The following is a 14,395-nucleotide window of genomic DNA, read 5'->3' as shown; positions in this document are numbered from 1 at the left end:
ATGACTACCGTTAAGGTTATCAAAACTTCAGTCAACATCAACACCAATAGTCCTTGTCAGGACTCTGCTAACTTGGACGATCTACATGCGCAAAGAAGTAATGAGTTAGACGTGGTTGTCTATTTATTCACGAGGTTTTAATGGTTTGCTTTTGTGTTCTCACACGTAAAAATCGTTAAAAACACTTCTGATCGTGTTGCTGTTTTCGGGTTTTTGCGTCCTTAACCTTAAAAATTTCAGCCAAATCCGTCGGTAAACCTTGGCAAATGTCTAGGAAGATTCTCAAACGTCTAGGAAGATTCCGCCATTTAACTTTTTGGGTTTACAGTTGTCACATAAAAAATTACGTCACCTACATACATCTTTTGCTGACGGCAAGACATTGAGAATTATATGTATTCTCATAGGCAATCACAATCGAGTTTTAGTTACCTTCGTTGTAGAATGAATATTAATGATATACAAAGCAGTTTATATTCTATACAACATATAAAATATATATTTTCAAGAACTTTTTGAAAAAGCTCACGGATAGTTTGGAAGAAAACACAAGCAACAGTTGGAAGGCTACACATTGCATTGAAGCGATAACGGAAACTACTGGACCTTGGACTAGGAATGGATTTCTTAGAGATAGTAGTTTCCGTTATCGCTTCTATGAGAACGAGGTGCTTCTAGTGACTCGAGTAACTGCTTTTAAAATTCACGATAAGTCATGGGCTTGCGGGCTGATATTTTTTGGGTGGCGATCCGGGTATTTTACCACCCAATTTCCCGACTTTTTGTTCTTTCTAGTCCAGTTTCTAGTCGGTTAGCACTATTTTCCACCCAGCAAACCGCCCTTTACTTTGAAATATAATATTTTACACAATATAATATTTTACACAATCTAATATTTTACACAATATAATATTTTATGTAATATTTTACACAATCGTCGAAAAACGACGTATTTTCCAGCCTGGATTATAAGTTTATAACTTAAGGTGGTTGCATGAAAATTTATACTGCAACATTTATCTGTAAATATTTTCATATGTTGATATTAAAAACTGTATTATAAAAATATAAAATTACTCGCCATCTCAAAACGACCTAGCACCAGTGCATGCATGGTTTCCTTTTTGCTTTTTGTTCTTTCCCACTAGCCGCCATCTTTAATTTATTTCCGATTGTGTAAAGTAAAGGGCGGTTTGCTGGGTGGAAAATAGTGCTAACCTTTCTAGTCATGTTAATTGCTATAGTTAAAAACTACTTGCAACGCTGTTACTTGTTTAATTAAAGTCAATAGTTATGCGTAACCGAATATTTTAGGTAGCTGATGAACAGATGAAAAACAGTTCTTTGGACACAGAACATCATGATGATATGGTGGATCTCATTGGCATTAGAAACCTGAAGGAAAAGCATGGTAGAGAAAGCTATGTAAAAGTATCTTATGTGCAACGTACTTATCATTTTCCTTGGGGTAACAACATAATAAGGCATGCGCACAGCGAAGTCCATGTGAATTTTACATTTTGCATAGTTTTTCATCTAATAAGTCAACTGCATTGACTTTCTTCAAGCGTCAAAGATCAAACGTCCTTTTATGTTTCTTTGAACTTTAGTCAATGATGAAAAACGTCGTCTTTCGTTATCTGATGTCGTCGACTATGAAAAAGTGATATGTGAAAATGCACATTTGCGTGCCAGTGTAGAGAAATTGACAAAAGAGATTGCTCTACTTGAACAGAAACGCCGAGAAAATGAAAAACTGAACTGCGAAAATCTAAAACTGAACAACGAAAATGTAAAACTGAACAACGAAAATCAAAAACTGAACACTGGTTTAAAGGAATTCGAAGGTAAGTCTCTGTTTTTATTTTTTCCCAACTTTCATATGTTTGAAGCTCCATCAGTGGTTATTTATGTCATTAGTCAAAATACAGTCCTTCAAGCGTTAGAATTACGTCATCAAAGCATTCGAATTACGTAACTAGAAACGTAAATTACTGAACGTTCTTGAGTCTAAAAAAAATTAATTCGATTAATTTTGTGTTCATCATGCAGACGTGATTCAAGATTTGAAGATGAAATGCGCAGATTTTGAAGACGAGACCAAAGAACTTAAAATGCAGTTAAAAAAATCTGCCACTGCTTTTGACGACTCGGTGGCGAAATGTCTTCAACTGCAACGAGATAGGGAGGAAGAGCTTGAAGAAAAATACCGTCTGCAAATCGATGAAGGAAATGCAAGAATCGCCGAGCTGAATAATGAAGTTGTCAATGTTACGTGCGTGGTCCCGTAAGAATAACTATTAATTTTGGTTCTATTTCCACACGCAACAAAGATAGTGTGAACCAGTTATATTTCTCAAACAACTTATTAATCAACGCGTAAATATAAAAAGTAGATAAGTGTCTTAATAATTATATCAATAAGTATGAGCAAAACTTATCTCCTCTGTCTGAGTACAACCGCGAGTCTTTATTCTTGAGCGTTCGTGAGTCCAACAATGACTCACAATAGTTTTCCAATAGATTAAAGGCACAGAAGCCAAAAGATAGTTATGGCACAGAAGCCAAGATAGTTGTCTGGTAGATTGTATCTTGTCAACCTACTTCGGTAGGCTATGCCTCCTAAGTTTGTCCTCGTAGCTTGTGCTCGTAGGTTGTCCTCGTAGGTTGTACTCAGTGGTCTAAACTACTCATATATATATAATATCTAATGGGAAGTATTGTGGTTTTGTGACCTACATCCCATACGCAATACAGTATGTTACAGCAAGATATAGTTAACCACAATAACAACAGATGCGGTTGCGGTTCTAAAGTGTTTACGCATGTAAGCAAGCTTCTAGCGCATGCAAGCAAGCTTCTAGATAACGTTCTAATTAATTATATATGAAATTATAATATGATATAAAAATGATATTACATAATAGTAGTTGCTATCATGTAACAGTCAAACAGTGTAAGATAATTTCCAAACTGAAGAAAGAAAATTACAAACTAAATATGTGTTTAAGAGAATGCGAAGGTATAATCCAAAAACATATTGTGTTTCAGCATATTGTAGAGGACAACGTCAAGAGTTTAAGCATTAATTTTATTTTATCTACTAAAGAGGCACGGAATGTTCACCAAAAAAAACAGTACTTGCTGTTTTGTTTTTATTCTTTGCATTCTTTTGCAATTCTTGAATTTCAAACGATTGCAATGTGGAAAGCCTTGTTTACTTACAATTTGCACCATGTCTTTTTAATCAAAAAGAAGTATGTTTGGCTTTCACAGCTCTTCAGCCAAACAGGAAACAGTACTCACAGTGCAATTAGAGATTTTCAGCAGTGCAATTACAAATTTTAACAGTGCTATTGCAGATAAACTGCACTGCCATCATCCAATCACAGTCGAGAAATATCTCAAAGTATATTATTATACGAATAATTATACGAGAATTTATCCCTGGACAAATGAAGTTCTTGAAAATAAACATACTTGAGGCGGTTGACGTATTTGAACAAAAAGAAAATGAAAAAAACGGTTTGCCAACGTCGAAAGAAAGAAACAAATACAACTGTTTGCCTGAATTCCTTCGATTTTGCGTAAAACAAATAGATTACACTTAAACATTGTCTGTTCAGACATAGATACACGTGTTTTGAAATTTTGCTACTTGCGGTGCAATAATTATTTCGTTCACAAGGGTTTTTCGTTTCCTTTTACTGATGGTACAAATGATGCAACGAGAAACTCATAAAAATATTGGTGTTGCCAGTTTTCGAAATAAATTACAATGTATTTCCATTTCCAAATACGTTAGAGGCTGTTTAATTTGTAAAATTTTATTTAAGAAATAAAATGTGTTTACTAGGTTTGCACAGGCTCATTCAAACCGAGGCGACCTTTGGGAGAACACCAGAGCAGATCAGCGCAAGGTTGCACCTACTCGAGAGTTCTCACAATGTCTCCGAGGTTAGCATAAGCCAGTGCAAACACGAAAATTTTCTTTCGTGTCTTTTATGAAATAGCAATAATGCAAGATTAAAATATTTAAAAGAAATGTTTAATATTTCGTCTAACATGTATTCATGGTCTATTTGGAAATTCTCTTTGCTTGATTGATTTGATGGTTGAGCTCAAATCGGTTTGCACAGGCTAATGAAAAGTGTAAACACAGCTATAGACCAATCGCCGCACGCGTTTTATTGTTTTTATTCATAATCTTTAAAAACTCATAACCATTTGTTTTGTTCAGAAGGTTTGTCCAATTCAAAATTGACCAACTATAATTTAATGTAACTTACACTAGCTCCATCACTAGATGTTACGCATGTTTCAAACGAAGACTTATAAACGAGATTAAATGAACTTCATGAAAGGCTTTCACGAAACTCGTTCATTTGTTATGCGGGCGATAAACTCTGTTAATGATGTGACTAATTTTTAGACGAATTACAAGATATAAAGTTTGAGTTCCGTGATCTACAAGATGAACACGAAGAACTTAAGACTTCGCTTGATAACACAGACGGCAATCCTGCAACTACGATCGTCGCTGTAGATAAAACCAGTGAGATTGAAATACTGCGCGCGAAAATCAACGCTTTGGAAAGCGATGTGGAACGTAATCGCCGTGCAATCGGAGAGCTCGAGAAAACTAACAAATCGTTTCAAGAAAGGGAGTTGGAGTTGCTGAACGCCGATAGAGAAAAGACGATGCATCTTGACATCGCCGTGAAAAAGATACGTGCTTTGGAAAAAGACGTAGGTATGTTTGCCAGACAGAGCAGCGAGCTCAAAGCTGAGATAAGGGCTCTAAAAAATCGCGATCACGAATCTACTTTTGATTTAATGCATGGTGAAGCAGCCAGGTAAGTTATTGCACATTTATTCATACCGTTTTTCCTCTATTTAGCTCCCTGGATTTTTTTACTTCCCATAAAGTGGGAGATAATTTGAGGATGAGGCTTATACGAGGAGGGGGGGGACATAAATTTTTAGAAAAATTGCCAATGAATACTATTATACTCAACACTTGCTTGAATTTAAAAAGATTTTTTACATTAGTAAACTCAAATTTATTAACGCTGGTATCAATGAATAGAGCTTAATTAGTTTGTTATAAATTCATTTAGATGATTTTATCAACTTCCTGGTGATTTATTAATTTACTAAAGAGGGAGATAAATGAAGAGATCACTTCTTTTTTCTACCTTTTAAGGCCTGTTCATATGAGACGGGCCCTTTGAGTTCTATTAAATTACCGGTTGCGGAAAAGGGTCTGGAACATGTTGTCAAAAAAAACGTGGATGCTACAAGGAAATTTTGATAAAAAACTTCCATTTGAGTTTTTTCCTTCCCTCCTCATTTATAATGCATTTCCAAGCGTTTAATAGATTGATGACTTGCCTTGTTTACGTTTTGCTGGCATGAAGACTTGGTCAAGGGAGTGCTTTTAGACAACACCAGCAAACTATTGTCAACCTGTCTTGTGATAAATCTACCTGCCAGCTAGTGCTGTGCACCGGAGGTAGGCCGGAGCTCCGGCTATTTTTGCCTTCTAGAGCCAGATTTTTTTCTTCTCCGGCAAACTCCGGCATCAATCGTTTGTGCTGCAAAACAGTAGCGGATCTAGGGGTAGTCACAGCGAGCAGCAGCAAGCAAAATAAATTGAAGCTGCTTAATTTTAAATTAGAAAAGCACTATTGGTTTTGACTTTCTAAAGAATATATATTCACCAATGGACTTGTCTCTGCATCTGATGCGCGATATATTTTTTGCTACTTTGGCTAGCAATATTGTGATACATCACACAACATCACACTATCACACTCGAATGACGTAATGTCCGCAGTGTCGCATTCATCTTTCTCCCGAAAATATTCGAGGAAAACTCTCCTCACTGACAATTTAACCCATTCCGTTTATTTTTACGTCTTAATACTCAATAATTCGAGCGAAAAAAGTTTGCAAAACGCTTGCAAATATCGAGCAAGAGTCTGTCATTATACTTTATTATTTTCAATTTTTCATGAACAAATATATGATATGTCACCTATAGCAGTGTAGGTAGGTTCTTAGCCAATTGCAATCGAGATTGCATAATATGCATAATAATAGTATTTCCCATGACTTCTGATTGGGAAAAGCCAAAGGTCATTTCTCACTGGATCACTGGGGAAAGCCGAAATCATTTCTGAGTAGGAAAAGCTGAAAATATGTCGAAGCGCAGGCGTAACAATTGTCAATCGGTTGACGATTTGCGAAAAGATGTCAACGAGGAACTACATCAAGAATATGTGGGGTCGAGGATATTAAGTGATATCCAATCTATTAATTTGAAAGTCTGCAATGATCTAAATGTTGATGTAATTCTGTTTGTTCTTGTTTTGAAATATGGGTTGTCACTTGTGTGCTCTATTGCCAATGTTGCGTCTTCCTTGCTTGTACTCCCCGTGAATGTACATAAAGAAGTGTTGGCTTTGGTATGTCCCAATTTAGAAGAAGAAGATGGAAATGTTCTTTTACAGTCCGCTTCTAAATTAAAAGTTCCTAGTACAACCGATATGAAGTTGCATGTATTTACACCTCCATGCTCCAAATGTATTAAGTGCAACCATGATCTTGTGAGCTACAATAAGCCAGTAAAAGTTCAGGTACACGATCTTTCTGGAACTACCGATGGAGTGAAAGTTTCGCTTAGATGCAATCGCTGTAATTTGCTTTATGGATATTCCAAGTACGGTAATGGGAAAGATGGCTGGATGTTATATCCCGAACAAAGAAAAATGATCGAGGCTACGGATGTCTGTTTTGTTGATTCAACTTTGCTTCAGTGGCAGCTGTCACTCGCGTAAGTTACAATATAATCACTTGATTAATGAATGTTAAAATAGCAAGTAGATTTTACAAATGAAACATGTTTTCTATAGTTGTCATTCGTGGGTATCATTTAACGGTTTTTCTGAAGCGTTTAATGAAGTATACAATGGCAGTAAGAGAACGATATGTTGTAGATCTGTATTAGTGTTATCACGTTGTTACAGTTTTTGATGGTAAGCATTATTTGCGTTTTATATAAAGATTTTGGAGAGAAACAAGTTGCTGCTTCATTTTGGGTCGGGGAGATGGAGAATGAGTGGAGGGAATTGGGGCAACTGGACTTATTTGGTTTGCTTAAAGAAGATGGGGACTCTTCTAGGGTTCTAGAACAAATAGACAAAATTAGGGCGAGAAGTTTGTACGAGCATACATCAGACGATTGTTCTGATTCTTGCAAAGAGCGTGGTAAGTTAGATGCAATTGTATTTTAAAATTAATTTAAAAGCTATAAATGTATTCTATTGGAAAATAGCTGTGATTCTCATCAGGCTAAGATATTTTCGTAATCAAACTTATAGGATGTGGAAGGCTATGGGTTGCCGATGGAATATGGAAATTAATGTTTCCTCATTGCATGATGCGTAGAAAGGTACTTATCTTAGTTTGATATAACATTACTCCTTTGCTTTTCGTAACTTAATAATATTATATGAAATTGTTTTCAGAATTTTGTAAAAGGTATTCCATTGCTGAACTATCCCAATGTATGCACTGAGTCGCCTCAGCATGGAAAGGCATTCTGCGAACAGCATGTGCAATATTTGGAAAAAAACTTCCCTAATGTACCCACTAGTGTGCGTGGATTTTTAAGATATTGTGGTGTGAAGCCAAGTAACATAGGTATGTACTCCAAAATTGTCATGCTTGAGAATAAAGTCCGATTTTTTATGATCAATTCGAGATATATTAACAGAGCTTTTACACTTAATCACAACTGCTCTTGCTTTGGTATATAGTATTTTGCAGGGAAATTGGTACCCCTTTCTCTAAATTTATCTCAATGATATGTGTATTACAGAGCTGACAGAAAATTACTACAAAGAATTACTCCATTTTATAGGTGAAGAATTGATTGACGACACAGGTCTGCTTTCTAACAATGACGTGTCAAAAATGGACGAAACACTGGGAAAGCTTGATAAAGATGACGACACTTTTCCAGTAGGAAATAGTGTTGTGGAGTCACAAGGTATATTTGTCTAAAATTTCTTTACTTCGCAATATGAAAAACAATTTTACATTGTAGCTAATATAGTAATATATATATGTGAAACCTAAGTTTTCCTACTAACGTAAAAGTGGTCGTTAATGACAGTGTGTTATAAAGCAGGTTTGTGAATGACGGCATGAATTTGAATTTTTTTAACCTCATCCATATTATATATATGATGAAATTTCAATACATTGGTACCGATAATTAATAACTTATTATTTTTTTAAGATAGAAAAATAACTTTTTATGACAGCATTTGGATTATAGTTATACATGCACGCGTGATGGTGGGGAAATTGTTACTTTGGATTATTTTGATTTTGCGTGCTTTTTCTTTGCCTTCTCGCACTTTCAATGTTTATAAAAGTGTAGCGTCAAATGTCTCAAGCCTCAAAGTCATTCTTTTGTAAATGAAAACCAAATCTCTTGACAAATTTCTTGTCGGTTAGAACTTAGAAAGCCTTGTGTAGGTGTTTTATTCTTTTTGAACAATGCATGGAACAACAAAGCTGTGTATTGTTTGTCGTTTCTAAACACAATTGATAACTAGTGCTAACGCTAATTTGTACCATATAGGCAATGCTGAGTTCGTTAATAATGAGCCAGATGCAATTAAAGCTATTTTAAGAGATTGTGTTGAACCAACAAAAACAAAATGCAATAAGGAAACTGGGGGAAAACAAAGACTTCAAAAGTGGTCAAGAGGGCATTTGTTTATAGTTAGAGGAGGAGGAATAATCGATAAATGGAGTCCTCTTTATAGGTAAGCACAGAGAATGCTTGACAAAAGCGCATCTTCAGAAAAACTTTGTATTTATTATACATTTACATAACAATTAATTTTTTTCAGATCTGAAAGCCCTTCTCAAGTGTTTTTGATAACTCTTTCTTGGCTGCGCATTATGTTAAAGGAAATCAACCCAATGAATTCGAGTTCCGTTTTTTTTTCATATGACAACATGTGCCACCTAGATGGCTTACAAGCAGCGAAAAAAGGTTTTGCCATGGTCTCAACCATGGGATAAAGCATGGCTGTCAATTCGTAAAATAATTGATAGCCTTCATATCAAAAATCACAAAGACGAGAAATGCCTGGAGAAATACAATCCTTTGCCTTTAAAAACTGAAATCCCAAATGGAAATACAATGGCTGCTGAACAGACTTTCGTCTGGCTTTCCAGGTTTAAGAAGATTCTGTGTGCTATGCCCAAAGTGCATCATTTGTTTTATTTACATAGAATGGTAAAGCACAGAAACAAATATACTGTTAGATGCTATAAGACTGGTAAAAAACCTCTTTTACCAGTCGTTCGTAAGACGGAAAGCTAATTCATTCCCTTTTTATTTACGCATCTGTAATTGGAGATGAGCAATTATATATGCATGGTCGATTATCTACAACAAACGAATAATAGTCATTTTTACTAGTATTGAATTGCGTGGTTCATTCAAACTTCATTTCTTTAAAATATTATTTTATCACTTTATTCTTATTTTATTTTTATGTTAAGTTATGTTTTATTTTATCATTTTATTGCATTTCGATTAACCTGTTTTGACTATTAATGTTCATTCGAAAATCACCCACACCCCCATTCCCCCCCGCTAGGTATCATCGATTAATCGAATTGTCTCATCTCTAAAAATAATCAAGCATTCCTTTGAACAATTTCATCACAATTCCTAGTTTTTTCAACAAGTTATATTGAATAAAAACATACAACATTAGTATTAAAAAATCAAGTTTTATTAAACGTTCAATTAAAATATGTACATATATGCCAGTTAGTGATCACTTGCTGTTAGTTCCTCCGAAACTTCTACAGAACCTTAACTATTACTATATGTAACTAATGTCTAATTAATAGGTGTCTGGTACAGGTTTAAGTTTCAAACAGAATCAAGAGACCATGTAGTAATAACTGTTTCCTGGACATTAAAAAATTGAAAGAATACCTTCTACATGTCAATGGTGCCTTAACTCAAATTGATATACTTCTGCAATTTACAAAACTTTATAGCTTATTTTAAACTGTGATGCAATCTTTCTTATTTAGAGTGAATTACATACTGAATACTTTTCTCTTTTAATTGACAGGAAAAATCAAAATTATTGGCAGACTGAATTAAATTTCTTTTATATTGGTCATATTACACATAATTTGAACATATCTTTCAAAAACATACACAAGCTCTAACATGAATATTTTCTTTTGATCAAATTTTTGATATTAGCTAAAACCCAAGCTAGCACTATGATAATGTACAAAAAAGATGTTTGCAAATCAATGCAGGAATATGAAGCATTAATGTTGATTGCTTAACTAGTCAAATTGATAAGTATATCATGCATAAAAAAGCATTCTTTTAAATTAGACGAAATCTCTGAGGGTAAATGTTGAACAAATAGATGAGTGTAAGTAGGAATTGTTTCAAAATCTGAAGTGCACAAATAAAACACTGAAAGTATTTTTATGCTTTTACACTGAGAGTGTTAAACGTCCATCAAGTGAAGTACCATTTGAATTTCCTTTATATTGGTCATAGTGCAAAAGTGTCACATGTTGACGAAAAACATGCACCAGCTATAAATGACATGAACATTTTATGCCATAATTTCTTAAAAGCACGATGGATATCAGACATTTTAAATGGACGACGAGTTTTTTAATCGTAAACATGTTTCGGCATGCTTATGCCATATTCAGCACATCGACTGAAGGTGATTATGCTATTTACATGATATATATATATGTGTATGTGACTATCGTTAAGTGTAGTAAATTACAAAATTAGTGTTAGATATTATATTACAGGTTAAATATTGTATTAATGTGGTAGATTTGTTTGTTGAGGTCTGGTTCGAGTTTTTTGAATTTATAGCGCTTCTTTCAGTTTAAGAGAAAAAGGCGAGTTGGCGGTGTCTAAGATGCGAAAACATGAATGGTTGTATTTTGATTTGCAATGTGGTGAAGTGTGAAGGTGTTTATAAATATGTGAGTTTTTGTCGGAATGTGTGTGTTCTTTGATGCGTGTGGAGAGATGGCGAGTTGTCAACTTTGCCTCCCGTGCTCGACGACGTTAAGAGCCCCACAGTTATTGAAAATGTTGCGGTCTCTTTCTACAACATTGGCAAAGACGGGAAATGTGTTTTCGAAGCAGCTCCTCGAACGATTCCGATGTTCACAGTCAATTGGGACACTTTATAGGGATTAAACAATGACCCCAGGTAGATTTTTCCGTATTTATGGAAGAAGTTTGCTTTTTATTGCACTAATGTAATTTTTCACGTGCTGTAGAGTACTTGGAAGGCTTGTCCTAATTCCCTTTCAAGAAGGAGCAAGAAGCCCTCTCGGAATCGAGAATCAACGGAACGCAGAATTCCAAAACAATGCAATAATGGAAAGAGGGTCTAGTGCTTTTGGGACCATGGTGGCAATCAGCAGATCTGTCGAATACCTCTGCATAACTAGAACTAATGAGCTCTGTCAACAATTTACCATTGAAGCACCGAACATCGATGACCGCTGTTTAAGAAATCATGCACTTTTGGTAGCATTTGCTGAGAAGGTAACTGCCTTATTAACCACATAACATGAAAAAATTGAGCAATAGCCAATAACTACTTGCACAACTATAACATAGGTAATACGGCTGGCAAGTATTGATGATCTCTATGCAAGCAATGCCATCGCTTTTTTCAAACAAACAAACCTGCCAGTGTGGATGAAGCGATTCCAGACCAACCAAGCGCAAGTGTCTCATGCAATGCTTCAAACAGAACAGCCAATTATTGTGGACTTAATAATGAAGTCAATAGAGCACAAAATATCTTGCAAAAACGTTTGTAATAAATTCATAGCCCATAGACCAAATTCATAAAGTAATTGTGACATTTCTCATTTCCAGTTACTCACTTGCGTGAATCCAAAAGTGACATTTAAGTCAAGCTCAAGTGGAGTAAGACTAAATGGAGTAGCAGTGGCACTGAAATGGATTTTTGCCTTGCTAAAAGATCACGGTATTTTGTTTCCGAATGAAGAGTGAGACAAGAAATGAAGTCTCTCGACATTGGGGTGGTCAATGGGCGAAGCCAGTATTTCAATGCAAATGCAAATGGTGAAAAGATCAGCAGAGGCTCAGATGGAGTAGAAACTGCTTCCAGAAACTGCGTAATTATAAAACAATCTGCATTTGGAAGTGAGAATTGGATTGTTTTTTCGGAAGGTTAGCATTTTTAACAACTAATTTTATACAGATGGAAGCAAGTGCGAAAGGATTACAAATGGAATAGACTGGCTATTCTTTAGTCATGTTATGTTAGTTTCAAAGTATTATCATTATCAGTTTCTTTAAAATTTTATTTAAGAGCAGATGCTATTGGAAAAGAAATCTCAAGTGCATATTGACTAAACGTGTGATTGTTATTGAAAATCCAAATAATAATAGTCATTATTTTTTAGCCTTCAACATCTTAGATACAAATATGGCAATAGACAGCTTGGGATCCACCGCCGAAACCAGCATAAATGATTCAAACACAGCGTCTACGTCTGAAATGGAAATTTGTCAACGCAGCAGACCGTCAGCATCTAGAACCAGAAGATACGAATCAAACACACCGTCTACATCCGACAATGAAAATGGAAAAACAAACACATCACGTGACGTAAATGCAAACACCACGCAAAACTCACCCTTTGAGCATGGTGGCACAACACCTGACGGACCTTACACACAATCAACATATGGTGCTGAATCAACAAATTTAGATGATAGTGGTATTAATCTGGAAGGTAAATACACTGATGAATCTTATGCTAAAGATTCTTCTATTTGTCTCATGTCTAAAAATTTTTATCATACTAACATTTTGTTTTTATACTGTCGTATTAGTGGAGCTAATAGTAAAGTGCTGAAATTCGTAGAACGTTGCATATGAATGTTGATGGAGTCCGCAAACGAGGTCGACCGAGAAAGAGATGGATGGATGCTGTGAACAGTGATATGAAGGCGATGGGTATAACCAGAGATATGGCGAGAGATAGAGACGTTTGGCGTGGAAAAATTCATGGACCGGTCAACCCCCCTGGCGGGGATTAATACTGGCCGGTATACAAATGTTGTTTGTTTGTTTTTGTTTGTATTAGTGGAGCTGGGAGAAGTGGACAGAATGGATGTTTTAAACACAGTTAGTGCATCAAAGAAGAAGAGATGCAAGCAAATAGGGAGCGAACGAGACATGTTTGAAACAAAAAAGTTTAAGAACAAAGGTATATAATTAAAAAGTATTGTGTTTTGTGTAACGTGTTGAGAATAAAATGGTTATGAAAAATATAACTTCTCACCGTATAAATGAGTTATCCTGCCATGAGATTACCTAATTGGCTAGCAAAACAAAATATGTGACAGTTTGCCTTCATCATTCATTATATGAAATATGATAACAAGGCAGAAGTTCTCTAAGAAAACAACAAGCATATCTCTAAACAATTGTTTTTTTTTCTTTGCAGCCAAATACAAGTATTGCTATTGCAAAAAGGTTTGAAAAATTATGATTCGTTTTTTAAGAATAAACGTGTACTTTTGATCATAATATACTATCATACTTTTCACATTTCGTTAGGAAAGGTCAAAGGACAAAGAAGACGAAATGATTGTTTGCGAAAACAGAAAAAGAAAAGCAAGAAAGGTCCAATATTTTTTATCGTTTCATTAATTGATTCGCCTCCTGCTCCTTTTGTAAAGCCAGGCCTTATATCAATAAAAAATACAAAGCGTTTAAAGATAAAATATTGGAGTTGTTTAGTAGATGTACCATGTATAGTATTCTTTTAATTTTAGTGTCCAGGAAACAATTATTACCACATGGTCTGTTTGAAACTTAAAGTTGTACCAGACACCGATCCTTGGTAACAGAATTAGACATTAGTTACGTATAGTGAAAGACAGTATTCAAACTGATGGATTGAATGTGATTTCTTTTTAAGGTTCTGTCTCAGCTGCCGAGTAACTAACAGCAAGTGATCAGTAACTGGCATATATGTACATAATTTAATTGAACGTTTAATAAAACTTCATTTTGGAATACTAATGATGTGTGTTTCTATTTAATATAAATTGGTGAAAAAACTAAGAATTGTGATGAAGTTGTTCAAAGGAATGCACTTCAACACAACAGACTACACCTCAAAACCCAATTAAGATGAGACAACTCGATTAATCGACGATACCTTACTTGAAGGGGGGGGGGAGGATTTCAAACGAACATACTGCATATTCAAAACAGGTTAATCGAAACGCGATGTCAAGTGA

General features: G+C 35.1%; 3 protein-coding genes and 1 long non-coding RNA gene across 5 annotated transcripts; all 4 read left to right on the top strand.

Moving 5' to 3' along the window:
* Positions 1–1,184: 1,184 nt before the first annotated feature.
* On the top strand, positions 1,185–2,298 carry LOC124433833. Its single transcript, XM_046983631.1, has 4 exons — positions 1,185–1,411; positions 1,611–1,773; positions 1,816–1,847; positions 2,065–2,298. Exons 1-4 carry the CDS (start codon positions 1,330–1,332, stop codon positions 2,289–2,291), a joined length of 504 nt encoding a protein of 167 aa, XP_046839587.1. The 5' UTR covers positions 1,185–1,329; the 3' UTR covers positions 2,292–2,298.
* A 280-nt stretch (positions 2,299–2,578) lies between these two features.
* Positions 2,579–4,919, top strand: LOC124433832. Its single transcript, XM_046983630.1, has 2 exons — positions 2,579–3,022; positions 4,433–4,919. Exons 1-2 carry the CDS (start codon positions 2,911–2,913, stop codon positions 4,858–4,860), a joined length of 540 nt encoding a protein of 179 aa, XP_046839586.1. The 5' UTR covers positions 2,579–2,910; the 3' UTR covers positions 4,861–4,919.
* Positions 4,920–6,010: 1,091 nt separating this feature from the next.
* Positions 6,011–9,485, top strand: LOC124435052. Of its 2 annotated transcripts, none has more exons than XR_006944978.1 (7): positions 6,011–6,838; positions 6,918–6,979; positions 7,069–7,456; positions 7,533–7,707; positions 7,928–8,056; positions 8,657–8,843; positions 8,931–9,485. XR_006944978.1 is itself a non-coding variant. In XM_046985002.1 (7 exons), the coding sequence occupies exons 3-7, from the start codon at positions 7,427–7,429 to the stop codon at positions 9,103–9,105; spliced, it is 696 nt and encodes a 231-aa protein (XP_046840958.1). In that variant the 5' UTR covers positions 6,011–6,838; positions 6,918–7,040; positions 7,386–7,426; the 3' UTR covers positions 9,106–9,485. The 2 variants fall into 2 exon arrangements, 1 of the variants encoding a protein (XP_046840958.1); XM_046985002.1 differs by having other exon boundaries at positions 6,918–7,040; positions 7,386–7,456.
* A 3,380-nt stretch (positions 9,486–12,865) lies between these two features.
* Positions 12,866–13,687, top strand: LOC124434754. Its single transcript, XR_006944877.1, has 3 exons — positions 12,866–12,876; positions 13,231–13,353; positions 13,594–13,687. It is a non-coding gene; the product is annotated as an uncharacterized LOC124434754 (long non-coding RNA).
* Positions 13,688–14,395: the final 708 nt, after the last annotated feature.

This window comes from Xenia sp. Carnegie-2017, unplaced genomic scaffold (genome assembly GCF_021976095.1).
Source record: "Xenia sp. Carnegie-2017 unplaced genomic scaffold, XeniaSp_v1 HiC_scaffold_14, whole genome shotgun sequence".
In the NCBI taxonomy this organism is placed as follows: domain Eukaryota; kingdom Metazoa; phylum Cnidaria; class Anthozoa; order Malacalcyonacea; family Xeniidae; genus Xenia; species Xenia sp. Carnegie-2017.
Note: the sequence above shows the minus strand (reverse complement) of the source record. Positions and strands in the feature narration are given on the sequence as shown.

Excerpts from the sequence above, each read along its gene's own strand:
- LOC124435052 (XM_046985002.1), top strand. The coding sequence starts at position 7,427 with ATGTTTCCTCATTGCATGATGCGTAGAAAG. Across the intron at positions 7,708-7,927 it reads TGTGAAGCCAAGTAACATAG|GTGAAGAATTGATTGACGAC; the intron begins GTATGTACTCCA and ends TCCATTTTATAG. Across the intron at positions 8,057-8,656 it reads TAGTGTTGTGGAGTCACAAG|GCAATGCTGAGTTCGTTAAT; the intron begins GTATATTTGTCT and ends TGTACCATATAG.
- LOC124433832 (XM_046983630.1), top strand. The coding sequence starts at position 2,911 with ATGATATTACATAATAGTAGTTGCTATCATGTAACAGTCAAACAGTGT. Across the intron at positions 3,023-4,432 it reads GTGTTTAAGAGAATGCGAAG|ACGAATTACAAGATATAAAG; the intron begins GTATAATCCAAA and ends ACTAATTTTTAG.
- LOC124433833 (XM_046983631.1), top strand. The coding sequence starts at position 1,330 with ATGAAAAACAGTTCTTTGGACACAGAACATCATGATGATATGGTGGAT. Across the intron at positions 1,412-1,610 it reads AAACCTGAAGGAAAAGCATG|TCAATGATGAAAAACGTCGT; the intron begins GTAGAGAAAGCT and ends TTTGAACTTTAG. Across the intron at positions 1,848-2,064 it reads TGGTTTAAAGGAATTCGAAG|ATTTGAAGATGAAATGCGCA; the intron begins GTAAGTCTCTGT and ends ACGTGATTCAAG.